The 15,031-nt window shown below is 37.4% G+C and overlaps 1 protein-coding gene across 1 annotated transcript; it reads left to right on the top strand.

The window, feature by feature from the left end:
- Positions 1-2,072: 2,072 nt before the first annotated feature.
- LOC149225997 (uncharacterized) lies at positions 2,073-3,293 on the top strand. Its single transcript, XM_089375190.1, has one exon. It carries the CDS (start codon positions 2,083-2,085, stop codon positions 3,157-3,159), a length of 1,077 nt encoding a protein of 358 aa, XP_089231316.1. The 5' UTR covers positions 2,073-2,082; the 3' UTR covers positions 3,160-3,293.
- Positions 3,294-15,031: the final 11,738 nt, after the last annotated feature.

Genomic DNA, 15,031 nt, shown 5'->3' with positions numbered 1-15,031 from the left:
AGAAAAAATGTTACAAATACCACATAGCTTTTGCAAAATCCTTGATGGATTCAAACTCATAACTCCTCATTGAGACAAAATGGTACTCAAATTTGCTTATGTGCAATGTATCTAAAGAACTATCATTTTCCAATACAACAACAACATTATCTGTAAAAGCGGCTTGAGGCCCCTACCACTGAGCCATAATACAATAAATGCCTTCAGCAAGACCTCTCATTGCTAGTCTTATTATCCCTAACACTGTTGATTTTGGAAGATGGTGGTGAAGACAAATTTCAACATTGTTTGCATAAGTGACTTGGGCCCTAACCATTGAACCATGATACAAGCAATGCTTTCACCAATATTGTTATTGCTGGTTATATTACATAATCTTGATTTTTGAAAGGTGGTAGTAAACACAAATGAAGAATTTCATTATAAATGATAAGAGGCTAACTAGAAAGATGAGACTCCAAGACAAGCATTTCTGAGCAACTAACAAATTCTTTGGTTGTTACAAGCAATTCTGAGCAACTAACAAAGTGTTTGGTTGTTTACTTATGTAGCTCTCTGACTCCCCAATATTTTGCATCTTGTCTATTTTCCACTGTATTCAACTGCAATTCTTCAAGAGGAATTCTTCTTCAACATGTTGCATCAACTATATTTAATGGATTTTACATTTTTCTCAGATTAAATGAAAATTCTCCTTAAAAAATTATAAAAGAATATATTACTAGTTTATTAGTTATCAACGGGATACGTGCATAAAGTTGTTTGCAACTTAATGATAACAATGCCAAAATGATTTAGCTAATTACATTTACTTTTGTAACTTTATTTAACATCCTACACTAGGCTAATCACATAAACCCTTCAACTCTATTTAATGTCCCATCCGAAACTCATCCCTTTTTTCAATTACCAACATTGACATTTACTCGTGTTGCCATCAGCTCTTAGGCTGCATGTACACAATCACTTTAACTTACCTTTAACTACTAATTTATAGCCATTGTGGCTCCAAAAAGCAACAATTATTTTTACTAGAGAGATATTACATTGCGAGCTTCTATAAAAGGATAAGTGCACACCAGTTTCAAACTCATTAACGCCTTCTTACCAATAATTGAATTGCTATAAATTATTGTCAATCTATTCTATAAAGCTCATAATTAAGTACAACTATCTTTTTCTTGAGTTTTCCTTCCCACGTATCTTGTTTACCATATTATGTAACCAAACACACACCTCTCCAAAATAAATTGCCACAGTTAGAATACTTTTAGGACACTCTTCCTACAACTGGTTGGTTATTCATGCTTGTATGATATTCATTCATTTAATGGAATAAATCCATTTTGAAACAATCTTTATTTTGTAGTAAGCATGTCTTTCAGATCAGTATTTTTCTTGTATGAAAAATAAAAAATAAATCACTGCTTCAACATCCATCTACATAACTCTCTTCCTCCCCTCTTTAATGACCTTAAAAGTTATAACTGATGCAAACCCCCTTAAACCTAATAGTTATAACTCATGTAAGATACTTGAACCCTATGTGAGATGAATTTGAATTTACATGATCTAGTTTTATGAACACTTTTGAAGTCACTGAACTCTTTTGCCCGACTTCGGAGAGATTTCAATCCAAAGTAAACATAGAAGAGCAATTTCATGTTTTCCAAATTTTGTCATTCTCAATGTGCTTGATGCAAATACAAAGAATATAATTGGGATTCTCAGATAAAGATATGAGAGGCTTGTTGCCTTCTATAAAACCAGTGAACATTATGTCAATTTTTTAAGTTGAAGTTTGAATACTAAAAATATGCGTTGACATAATTATTTGCTTCTTTAGATTAATGATTTGACTGCTATTGGTGAAAATCACAATGAAGCACAAAATAGAGAAAGATGGGCATCTTAGTCGGAAACTACTTGAAAGTTGTATGGAAGGCAGGAAATGTATCATTTGATTTTAACTTGTGATTTTAAGGGACATATTTCTAAGTTCTTTGAAGCATTGAAGGGAACAGATCTCAAATTTGTAAGTCTTATTGTATCTTGATGTTAATGATAGGAGGCAGCTTCAATATGTTGAACAAGCAGCGTCGTATTTCAAGGAAAACATGCAATAAGACATGGTTCCTCTTTCTTACTATCATGCCAATTTGCACCCTAAGCATATATTTGCAGGGTCAGAAGATATCCTACTTTTTGCGCCCCATTTGGGACACTCCGCCAAAACCCTTTCATCATATCCCTCACTATGATGCCGAAAATGTCTCCATGGGGCATCTTTGTCACCTTCACGGCTGGCAGGTTCGGCAGACTCCTCAGCAAGTTTATGATGCTGTATTATTTAGTAATGAGTTGGATATTCTTGAAATCAGATGGCAGGAATTGCTTCCTTCAATAACAAAGTTTATTATTCTGGAATCAAATACAACTTTTACAGGTTTGCCAAAGCCATTATATTTTGCTAACAATAGAAAGAGGTTTGAATTTGCCAAACACAAGGTTGTATATCGAATGCTTCCAGGCCAGCACCTCTTACCTCAGGAGAAACCTTTTGATCGAGAAAGAAAACATAGAGAAGCAATGGAAAGTCTAATGAGAGAAGCTGGTGTCTCTTATGGTGACCTGCTTATCATGTCTGATGTGGATGAGATTCCCAGTCAGCAGACAATTAACCTCCTTAGGTGGTGCGACAATATACCATCAGTCATGCATCTGCAACTGAGGAATTATTTGTACTCTTTTGAGTTTCCAGTTGACTATAACAGTTGGCGTGCATCAGTCCACATTTATCAGCTTCATACAAGCTATAGTCATGCTCGTCAAACAGATGAGCTCTTCACAGATGCAGGTTGGCACTGCAGCTTCTGCTTTCGACACATAAGTGAATTTATATTCAAAATGAAAGCATACAGTCATGTAGATCGTGTGAAGTTCCCTTATTATTTAAACCCCTCAAGGATTCAGAATATTATTTGTCAGGGAGCAAACCTGTTTGACATGTTACCAGAGGAGTATTCCTTTCAAGAATTAGTCAAGAAGATGGGTTCTATACCCCGCTCATTTTCTGCAGTGCATCTCCCACATTATTTGATCAAGAATTCTGACAACTTCAGCTTCCTTCTCCCAGGTGGCTGTTGGCGGCCTACATGACTTTTGGAGATGCAAACAGAAAACTGGAATGCTGTACAATTCATGAATTTCAACTTAGCCAATATGTAGACGGGGTTGGTTACAAGTTTCTTTGGTTTTATCTCACATTTGTACTGCTTATGGGATAGTGTTTCTCTTGGTTTAGAGAAATTGCTCCATAACTGATGTGTTCAGAGTCTCCCCTGTTTGTCATCCCAGATTCAAATAGATCAGACAATTTTTCTTTTGGTTTTGGTTGCAAATGCGTCATTTATTATATTCGAAATCAATTTGCATATAAATGAAGAGCAACAAATCCAGCAACACAGAGTTGTCACACCAGGTCCTCTTGCCTACATAAGAAACTAAATTTAACATCTCAAACAATTATTGTCAGCCAAGGATGACTAATGCAATGATTATCACTGGTGGGACTCATTAGAATCTAGGCTCGAACATCTTGAGTAGGTTCTATAATTCATGCAAAAGGTTATCTTCTGTTTTGTATCACGCAAAATATCCATTCTCCCTCGTGCTGCTGCTTCATTACATCTCCATATACAGGAAAAGGGAATGAGGTTCTGATGACATGGGAACCTTGCCAAATGCCCTGGTTTGGAGTTTTGGTCAAGGATCTATATCCACAGGTAAAAGGTTCTGATCCCTGAGTTCCAAAGGTGTGCTTAAGCTAATGCAAATAGGAAAATGACATCCAATGGCTGGGCTGCAAAACCTCTGTACTTTTCAGTTCGTATCTTTTACAGGATAGTAGATGGGTTTATTACAAATCTGAAGAGATGAGCAGAGAGATTGCACAACCAACACAAATCACATTATGATATTATTCATCACAACAAGTACATATATATAGGGCATAACATACTGACTTCGACACATCTAGATTATGACTCCAACTCACTACATAGGAATCAACACCTTCTAGAGTGACGCCTAGGGACTCATAATGACAACTACACATGATATGGAAGCATTACTTCCAACACCCTCCCTTAATGCTTACATGGAAGATGATAAAAACACATATTACAACAACAATATGATATATGTTTGATTGGTCTTCATTAGCACTCACATCCACTCTGGAATCTCGTAAATGCTGCTCTTTCTTCACCACCACATCTTCGCGCTGTCACTTAATCTCCATCTAAAACATAACTGTCTCTAACCATCGTTGACGAACTTTGTACAATTGACGCTTCTCGACTACCCCGAAGAATAGCCTAGATACTGAATATCTCTATGGACATGTTTCCATCCTAGTAATATGCATCAAAATACATACTTCTAGCTATATAAATAAATTGTCTACGTACTGAGCTTATCCAGCAGTCCATCATACAACTGACCTTTTTGACATATACACTTACATACATATGAAGGAAACCTGTAACTAATGTTCTTGAAGTTCTGAAGAACGACAAGACACATTAGCATATAACAGACTCAACATAACCACAACATAACCAAATCAATGATGTGTTCTCTTGACACCAAAGAACATCGAAAACCATTAACTTGAAAAATGTTTTTTTGTTTATTAGCTCGTCTTTCATATAATTACAATAAAATCACCATAACTTTACATATCAAACCTAAAAATAAAGACTCAAATTAAACACTAAACATTGACCCACTATAGGCCCACAGAAGTCATCCACTGTGTATAAGCAGCTCCACTGATATGCTGACTAGTTGCCACACCACAATTCAATGCCTCGTTTACGCTGCCTCAACACAACACAACAGGTTTGCACGAAACTCTTTTTACTTTATGACCAGATCTACGTACGACTGATATGTTTCACTGTCCCTTTTTTTTCACATATGTCAAGACTAGGAATAAATCTGACTGGACCTCCCAAGAGGCTTCATGTAACGAGTATGGCGTGCATCCCGTCTCCAATGAGCATGATACATCTTTGAAAAACATCTTTGAAAAACATGCATCTGCTCGGCTTCTGAACAGATCTATCTCCCACCTCGGTGACACGAGCAGCAATCAAGGCGCTCTTGTTGCAGAAATCCTCAAGGGTATGCACAATAGAATCATGCAAACGAAGACAGTGATCACATATTGGTCGATCTCCCTTTCAGGACCTGATTGCAGGTAGTTTTTCAGCCGCTCCAACTGCACATCGGAGTCACCAAAATACGAACCCTGCATGGGCTGTGACGGCTCCACGGACTTGCTGGAAACATACATGATTCTGCCTTTTTCTGCCAACCCTCTGCGTGACAAGACTGGGCTCTTTGCAGGCTTCCAAAATTTACAGCTTCAAAGACGGATTATAACGTTGGAAAACTCGTTGACAAGAGAACTCGACAACACCAGGCACAACTTTGCCTTTGACGATGGGATCATTGTTTCTTCACAGTGGAGTTGTTTCACCTCCCAAACGTCGGCGGAGATCTGCAGAGCATTGGCTATTCGTGGCATACAAGTCTATTAAAAAAAAAAAATACACAGATCTACGCAGCTGATCTTCAAAATCGCTATGCACCAGCTCTCAACCACACACATTATCCCTTGCAGATCCAAGCTATACACGCTGCCCTTTAACGACTCAGATAACTCATAAAAATAAAATTTACTCACAACAAACACTCCACTGAACACAATTTTCTACCCTAATTTATTTACATAAGATCACTAAACTCAAGGCCCTCTCACATCTTCCTGGCCCTCCGGTAAAGGAGTCAGGCCAGAATAGGCTCTATAACATATTACAAATCTGAAAAGATGAGCAGAGAGATTGCACAACCAACACAAATCACATTATGATATTATTCATCACAACAATTACATATATATAGGGCATAACACTCTGATTTCGACACATCTAGATCATGACTCCAACTCACTACATAGGAATCAACACCTTCTAGACTGACGCCTAGAGACTCATAATGACAACTACACATGACATAGAAGCATTACTTCCAACAAGATTTGTTTCTCCAATTTTAATCCTCTATAAACTTAGTCCAGGTAAAAGTTGACCAACCATTAGGTTCTAATTTGTTTAGCATCTGTGTCATATTTTCGGTAATCTTGTCTACAAATGTCTGAAAGCACTGCTCTGATATTTTCTACCTTATTCTTATTTCTTTTTGCTTTCTCTTGACACATCCATTTACAAATATTTTGAAACCAAAATTGCATTTTTTGAATTGCTTGAAATCGAATGGTACCTGAAAAATATCTCTTCAATCCTTCTTGGAATGAAATTGGATACTAGGAAAGCCACATTCTATCACATGATGCTCAGAATTAACAAAGACCAATATACCCTCCTCTCAATTAACAGAAGAGTAGTGCAAATGGACAACCAGCTAATTCCCACATCAAAACAACTACACTGCTAGCACTAATGACAGCATTACAACAATTGACAAATGAGATAAAGAGACCCTTTTAAATTTAAACAGTGAGTAACTTAAACTACACGTTACGGGAGTGTTTTGTGCCAAAATCAAACTGCATTCGATCTCAAATCCTTCACAACTGACAAATGCCTGCAAACACCATAGGCAAATCTTAAGATGCTTCGTCCTGCAAACACCATAGGCAAATCTTAAGATGCTTCCTTTAAACTTTACTAATGCTGCCCAACCAGCCACAGGAAGAAATGCTGACAAAACTAGGGGCTAGGAAGTTTGGCTATCATCATGCCCCACCTGCTTGCACTGGCTATGACAACCCCCTGCTATTTATTTGGAAGGAGGAATATCACCACTCCTGTTTGACGAACCAGTCGAATCCCCCATGAAACACTTCAGTATTAAAAAGTTAAAAAAATATGGTTTCGCCAATAACATAATAGTGAGCAAATGAAATCATCCACATACAAATTTCCTGTCATGAAAACATAAAATCAACCACACTGTTGAAAGTGTACAAGTCTTTCTGAAGAAATAATGAAAATATTGTTATTCAATCAAATGAGGAGAGGCTTAAGCCTCGAGGGCTTGCTCAATCAGTTGGTACCACTGTTGCTAGGATATTGCCAATTATCCAACGTGCCATGGTGTCTCCAACTCAATTCCCACGTGGTCAGCTGCACTAAGTCTATGCCATCCATTCTACATTCATTACCATTCTTGGAACAGGGAGAGTGCTTGGGCATTTCTCGAGATTTGTTTCCATTGAGAAAATGAGAAAACATGTTGTGGTGAAGAAATAAAGGAAGTATTGTTTTATTCATTTAACAAGAAATTTATGTCAACCATGTTGTAGTCAAGTGATATTTCTTCACATTCAATTCCCTGAAGAACATATTGCCATCAATCTTAGTTGAAAAAAATGGCATCCACAAAAAAGTTGGGACATCGGCCAAAAATTCGACAAACTATGGCAAACATAAAAAATTACAAAATATATTGGTTGTTTCCATTTTACTAAAAATGTAAATCAACAACAACATCAAATAATTACATTGTCACATAAAATATGAAAAACAAGCCAATATATAAGATGTACATTGTATAGGCTTTACCAAATGATTCATCGAAGTTCATATTGAAACCTGACAATTGTCCAGCCAAGGACTCGTAACTAAAAAAACCAAAAGAAATTTACAATATATATATATATATATTATATAAAATGTATCCCATTATCATGAGTCATCTACAATGATCAATCTAGCACTGAGCTATTGATTCTTTTTACCCCTTTTATAGGAAAAGGTAATGGCTCGTTTTTTACTAGAAGGTCTTGAAGCATCAGTCTAACAGCCATAGGTGGGTGTATGAGTCGTTGAGCATCAATCCATGTAGAAAGTGGTATTGAGGCTGGCACATCAACCTCCTTAATATCAATGTCCTTCTCTGCCCTCCCACCAATGGTTGTGGGTCATCTTCCCCTGCCTCATATGCCTATTACTCCTTTAACCATGTAAGTGCCTCCTCCATAATAAGCCTCTCAAACTCCACCCTCAACTCAAAGATGGTTGAAATGTTTTCCAAGGAAATGGCATCCACCTCAAGGGGTCTCTCAAGTTGCTTCACCCAAAGATTGTAACGAACATAAAAAATATAATTAAAGCATTGATACTCAAACATGTAAGAGGGTCATAAAAAATTTAATAAGTCACAAAAAAATGTTAGGGTCATAAATTACATAAATCATAATTGTGAACATGTTCTGTTTCTTGTGTGTTTTTTCAAATGCATCGGAATTGCACTCACAACCTAAAGCACTACAAGTTTGGCTAAGCACCCAAATTGAAAATCTCTCTGAAAGTGCAGTTTTTCCACAATAATCTCTCCACCAAACATCTACAACAAATAAGATTTTATAGAATATTAAAAAAACCAATTAGAAAATAAAGAAAACAAAATTCAATTTTCAAATAAAACATGTAATTAAAATTCTAAAATCTAATGGCTTGCCTGGCATTAAAGTTTTCCTTTTTTGGATAATAATGTCAAAAACAAATACCCTGTTGGCATTCCTATACATCTCCATCTCTCAAGTAACTTTTGTAATCAACTAGATCAGGGACCATCCTCTAAATATAATAAACCCTTCCATAACCTCGCCATCAAAATCAAAATTAAATAAGCAAGAAAAAAAAGGTTGAGGACCAGCATTGCTGCATGAATGGGACAATGGAGCATCCCATTCCATCAGTCATGAAACAAATCACATATCATTGCATGTTTTTTATATCCAAGATCACCATTGTCCTCATAATAAGATTTGATAGCAACTTTCACCCTGTCCATGGTCTCGTACAAGTAGCCATCCCTCTCAATCAAGTAAAGAACCTTTACCAAAGGTTTGTTAATCATGCACACTTCCTCCACACCAATCCAAAAGGAATCTCAAAACACTAATTTAGCATGATTCTCTCCTTTTATCTCACGCTAAATGCACAATCACACCACTCATCACAAATGAACATCCTCTCCACCTCTAATTGGCAACAACTCAAAGATAGAAAATAAATGAATATGGTAGCAAAATGTATGATGTCAACATGCAACAAATCCGGGTTCCCCGTGAATATCCTCACTAGGCTAAGAACAAATACATGGTTTTATATGTATTTTGTGATGCTCCCATCATGTTCAATGACCTCCTTGATAATGTAGATTACATCCTCGAGCATCAAATCAAAGCAATGGGCAGTATATAAAGTCCAAAACAAGCTGGTGTGCCTCTCCATTATCAACTTGGCAACAACCACATAATTAGAAGCAATGTTACTTGGGAGCGGGAGCGACATTTTCAAAAGGTCCCGGTTTGGGAGTGAATCCCGGAGCGATTTTTTAAAATATATATATATATATATATATATATATATATTTTTTTTTTTTTAATTTTTGATACATATATGTCAACAAAAACATGTAGAATGATGAATTAGATACACAAAAAAAAACAAAAAACAAAAAACAAAAGACAAAAAAAAAAAAAAAAAAAAAAAAAAAAAAAAAAAAAAAAAAAAAAAAAAAAAAAAAAAAAAAACAACAACAACAACAACAACAACAACAACATAGATTGATCATTGAACCATATCACATCAATCATCTAGATAATCTTCATCAAACATGTCCACAAGTTAGTAACATACATATTACAACTGCAACATATTGAGTCTCGTGAATCATGATTCATCAAATTCAATCTTAAAGTTTCAACTTCAAGCTTTCAAAATTGAAAATTCAATATATAATATTTATCATCATTGATCACCAAAGTTGTACTTGTAAGCAAAGTTTAACCATTACAAGAAATAATATCTTCGATATTTCTAACTTCTAACTGTTAACATGAAATGAAATGTTATAAAATGAAACATGAATAATGAAATGAAATGAAACAACTTTAGTCTTTCACGAAGCATCATATTCATAGTTCACAATCATTACCAATGAGTTATAATTGCCAACTTCAAACTTCAAATTTTCATTGTCATAGTCATATATTGTTTACAAAAAATATCATTATGATATGAAAGAGTCGAGTCAAGAGTCAAGGACTCAAGACTCAACAGTTATGAAAATTAATAGAAACTAGAAAAGACAAGTAAACTGTAAATCTACATGTGGCCCTTGCCACAACAGTCTCCAGGAGTATACGCAGGTCGTGGTGGTCCTCTAGGAGTCTCCCGCACAGACCGACGACCAGAACTAGAAGGCACATGCCCTCCACGTGAGGGTGTAGATGGAGGTGGCGACAGCAAAGGAACAAGACTCGGAACTCGAGCACTGCTACTGGATGGTGGAGGTGGCATAGCTGCTGCAGCTGCTTCATCTTCATCCCTTATAAGTTCCTCATCCATTTCTTCAAGATGTATAGTGCCATCCTCCAAATTGTCTTCCTCTGGGTGGTTGTCCCAAATTTTATATGTGGGATCCTCATAAGCCCGATCACAGTAATGACTCAACAACCTCAAGTTGTAGTGCACATAAACCAAGCTTTCTGCCCGGTTTTCATTGAGTCTGTTTCTTTTCACATTATGTATGAAGCTGTAGGTGCTCCAACACCTCTCTGCAGAAGAAGTATTTACAACCTGTGATAGAACTTTTTTTGCCAATTTTGGCAAAAGTCCCTAGCCGCCATATGTTTCCCACCATGTGAGAGAATCAAATCTGTCTTTGTCTTCCATTGCATGGAAGTTACCAAACAAACCAATGCCACTGAAGTATTTGCCTATTTCAAGGCGCACAACTGCACATTCCTCCCTGTCAGGTATCAACTTTTCTAATGCTTGCAAATATCCACTAGTTACCTCTGCATCTAAATGGGGTTTGGTCCTAATCCCACCCCCTGGTGCAGGTTGGCCCAACCAAGATGTAGAGTAGTATTTTGGCGTAAGGATATACACCAAGCAATGTAGTGGAAGATTAAGTTTATTCCACCGTACACACACACAATCGTGAATCAGTTTGTACAAGTCGGGATCTCTGTTATGAATAGTATCTTTTATTTGCCCCAACATGGTATCCATCTGCTCATACACCTTGCCAATCACTGGTTTATCTGTATCTGCAAACCGAATCATGTGATAAATGGGCTTGGTGAAATCCAATACTTGCCTCACACTAGTCCAAAACTGACCATCAAGAGTGTCCTCCTCCACCAGTTCAAAACCTCGCCTGTCAACGGCATTTGTAGCCCTTTCCTTTAATACCTGCCAATGTGGACTTGATACCATGCTACCCAATGACTCTCTTACCTTCAAAAGGCCCCTGAAGGCGAGGTAATAGCTACCAAATCTGGTCTTCGCAATCTTCAACAACTCCAATCTTGAGTGACTGCGGAAAAGGCCATGGGTATTGCTATGATTTGTAATAAATTTTATCATTTGTTTGCCTTTCTTGTACAAATCACCAATCCATTTGTATTGTGCATTTTTGTTCTTGACAACATCATGCATCAGAAGGTTCAATGTGTGAACCAAACATCCAGACCAAAATATGTTGGGGTATTTATCCTCAATAATTGCTCCCGCTGCCTTACAATTAGGAGCATTATCAGTGATGACTTGGATGACATTGTATGGCCCAATACGGTCAATTGTTTCAAGTAATGCTTCTGCAATGTTGATGGCGGTCTTGAACTTGTCTGAGTAATCATATGCATTTAGAAAGATGGCACCACTAACAGACACAGCAAGAACACTTATCAATGGCTTGCCTTTTACATTTGTTCATCCATCAGATACAATGGACACCCCATGGTCAGTCCAAGAACTTGTCATTCTATTCAAAGAATGTGATATTTTTGCTTTTTCATGATCAAGTCCAATGGTTCTTGCCTTGTCATACCCAGGGCTCTTGTATCCTTTAGGGGCATCATTTATGGTAGAAACCATTTTGTGCCAATAAGGTGAGCGAAGAACATTGAATGGTATCCCACATGCATAGAGAAACCTATAAACCTTTGAATCCACATCATTCCTACACCCCTCATCAAGAAAATCTGATATGGTTCTACGCCTTAAAGCTGGTGACCCTGTGCCTTCATATCCACTGCCTTGGGAGGATGCTGAAGGAGTTCTTTGTGCTTGTGATTGTGAGCTTGGTTCAAAGAAACCCCTTGATTTTTTAGATTTGTATTGGGCTTCCTCCTCTTCCCTTATGTATTTGGCTCTATCTGTTGCTGACACAACTGCACAAGTTTTGATTCCTATTTGTTTATCTCCATCCCATGGCCTTTTCCCGCAGAGGTGTTTTCTGGCACGGGTGTATGAACCTGTGTAATTATTATTGCAATGGGGGCAATGAAATTTAGTGGTTCCACCCGCTTTCCCTGCTTCAGGCCTGTTAACATATTTCCACAATGGGGTTTGGTCTTGTTTAGTTTTTTGAGAGTCATGTTCACCCTCCTCCAGGTCCTCACCGGGGTTTTCATCAAATCCACTTTCTCTAGCTTCTTCATCCCCCTCTTCAATCTGGCCCCTTCGTTTCCTACTCTCCAACACCATAATAACCAGAAAAGGGACCAAGAAGAGGAAAATGCCAAGAAATATAGCCAGGTCCATGATGTTTGATATTTGTAGGCTTTTGAATCTGCAAAATTTAATGGGAATGGGAATGGGAATATGAATGAGAAAATTAATTTTATTTATTAATTTTATTTAGATTCATGATTTTTTTACTAAATAAATTAAAATGAACTAAATTAAACTAACTAAACTATACTAAATTACTACCTAACTAAGGTTTAAAATACTAAATTACTAAGTTACTAACGTAACTAACCTCTTTGCAGGTTGCTCCTCGGCGCTTGCTCCTTGCTTCTCCTCGCTCCTTTGCTCAATCTCCTTCGCTCTCCAGCTTCTCCTCAACTCATTCAAGTGACAATGAATTTTTTTTTGCCCCCAAGTCGTTTTAAAACTAATTTTTTTTTTTTAAAATGAAATTTTTTTTCGCGTCCGCGGATTTTTTTCGCGCGAATCGCTCCCGGCATCGCGCGCGTCGCTCCTGGAGCGAAAATTAAACGCTCAGGAGCGATCGCTCCCGAGCTGTAATTTTCGCTCCGGGAGCGATGCTCCTGAACTCGCTCCCGATTTTGGCAGGGAGCGTAAATTTTTTTATCGGGAGCGCGCTCCCGAGCCGCTCCCGCCCAGAGCGCGGATTGGGAGCGGGTTCGAAGGGGGGGGGAGTGCTCCCCCACAACTCTGATTAGAAGCCATATTTGTTACCACTTGCACAACATGTTGCACACCTACCCCTTGCACAAACTCATCCAACAATTCAATGTTGCATCTTTAACAGGCACCAATGCATAAACAAGTTTAATAAACAATGTAACCATGGAACAATGTAACAGTAAATTAAGAAGGGTCCTGGCCTTCCCATCAGTGGAACCATCAGACATTTTTTGAATCCAATGGTCTCCCATGATTGTCATAGGTACTCCAATCTAGTAATAATATCAGCCTTTTCCTTTTGAAGGAAACATTGGTCTTGTCAATGCTCAAAGCTATCTCTCCAAAATAGACACCTCCCTGCAAGCTTGTCTACTTCTTCCTTCTCCTTTCATTTAACCATTGATCTGATGGAAGGTTTTGCACATGTCCAGTTCTCAGAACAAAGAAAGCTGAGATCCTTGGGGAAAGGTGAACCCATGGGGTCAGTCTCATTGTCCCTAGTCACAAATATGCCTTTGATTCTTGAGGATCTAGCTACTCCAACAACACTTTCAAGATTTAGACTGGTTGTTTCTTCCTTCTTGTAATTTTCAGGGGCAGCTCAGGTGAGTTTTGAGCTTGAAACTGTACAAATCTCAACCTCTTTGCTTAGGATTCTGGCAAGATGGTATTTCAAGAGGCTGACCCTATCATAGATTTGCCACATAGCTCTCTATTCAAATTTTGTCAGTTTGTCCTATCTTGAAGTTCACCATTGTTGGATTCTCATTACAACACACCATGCTTCCAAAATGGGTCCAAAGCCTTTGGAATATTGCCAAGGAAATTGTTCAACTTCAAACTTCAAAGCTAAGGCCAAAAAATAAAAAAACTAGTAAAAACAAAAAACAAAAAAACATAAAAGAACTCGAGTAAAAAACATTAGACTTATAAAATTGTTCTATGATGCATAGAAAACAATAAGAAGAGGCAAGCAGTGTGCACTTCGTAAACCCCTGTATAAATCTCAAAAAAGAGTTAGAGGGCAGAGTCATAGAATTGTATCAAATAACTGGGAATATGAAAACTATAATAGAAATCAATCTCCAACCCAAGAAAACACCTTTGACGGAAATGGAAACGATTGTTTGGCCCTCCTAAGATTGATGGATGATGATGCTAAACTCCTTCGCTCTCAATCCCCAACAACTACAAAGACAAATATAGCCCAAAAAAAAATCGAATTTTGGCCTTGAATATGCTTTTTCCCAACCTGGGGAATTTTTTGGGTCATGAAGTGATTTTTTTGAAGGAGGAAATGTGATTTCATGAACTTTTCAAACAGTTGAGATTTATGCTGCCGATTTTTCATTTTGTGTTTGACATTGTGATTTTTCGTGATGCCAGCAATAATCACCATTTTTTTCAACTTGGGGGCCCATGATATATCATATAATGAGGAGAAAGATAAAATGAGATAATTTTATTTAAGTCCAACAAATGACCACAAAAGTGGATCAATAGGACTAAGATGGCACATCCTTTACAGCTACAAATTGGAAGTGTGAAAGTTTCTACTAGATCAATGCTGAAGGAAGAAAATTATTAATATCTAAGAACAAGCTAAAATCCAGATGCTAAATGTCTAGATAAGAGAGAGTATAAAATAAAGTGCCGGTGCAATGAGAATGCTAAAAGCTGAGAATCTCAGTGCTGAACAAAAGAGAGAGAGAGGATGCCAAGGTCTACTGGAGCTGGCAGCCAAGGAAGAGTGAAGGGACCAA

Source organism: Pinus tabuliformis, chromosome J (assembly GCF_031772625.1).
Source record: "Pinus tabuliformis cultivar Carrire ecotype Pingquan chromosome J, CPIR1, whole genome shotgun sequence".
Classification (NCBI taxonomy): Eukaryota; Viridiplantae; Streptophyta; class Pinopsida; order Pinales; family Pinaceae; genus Pinus; species Pinus tabuliformis.
Note: the sequence above shows the minus strand (reverse complement) of the source record. Positions and strands in the feature narration are given on the sequence as shown.

Coding starts and splice junctions, on each gene's coding strand:
- LOC149225997 (XM_089375190.1), top strand. CDS start 2,083: ATGTTGAACAAGCAGCGTCGTATTTCAAGGAAAACATGCAATAAGACA.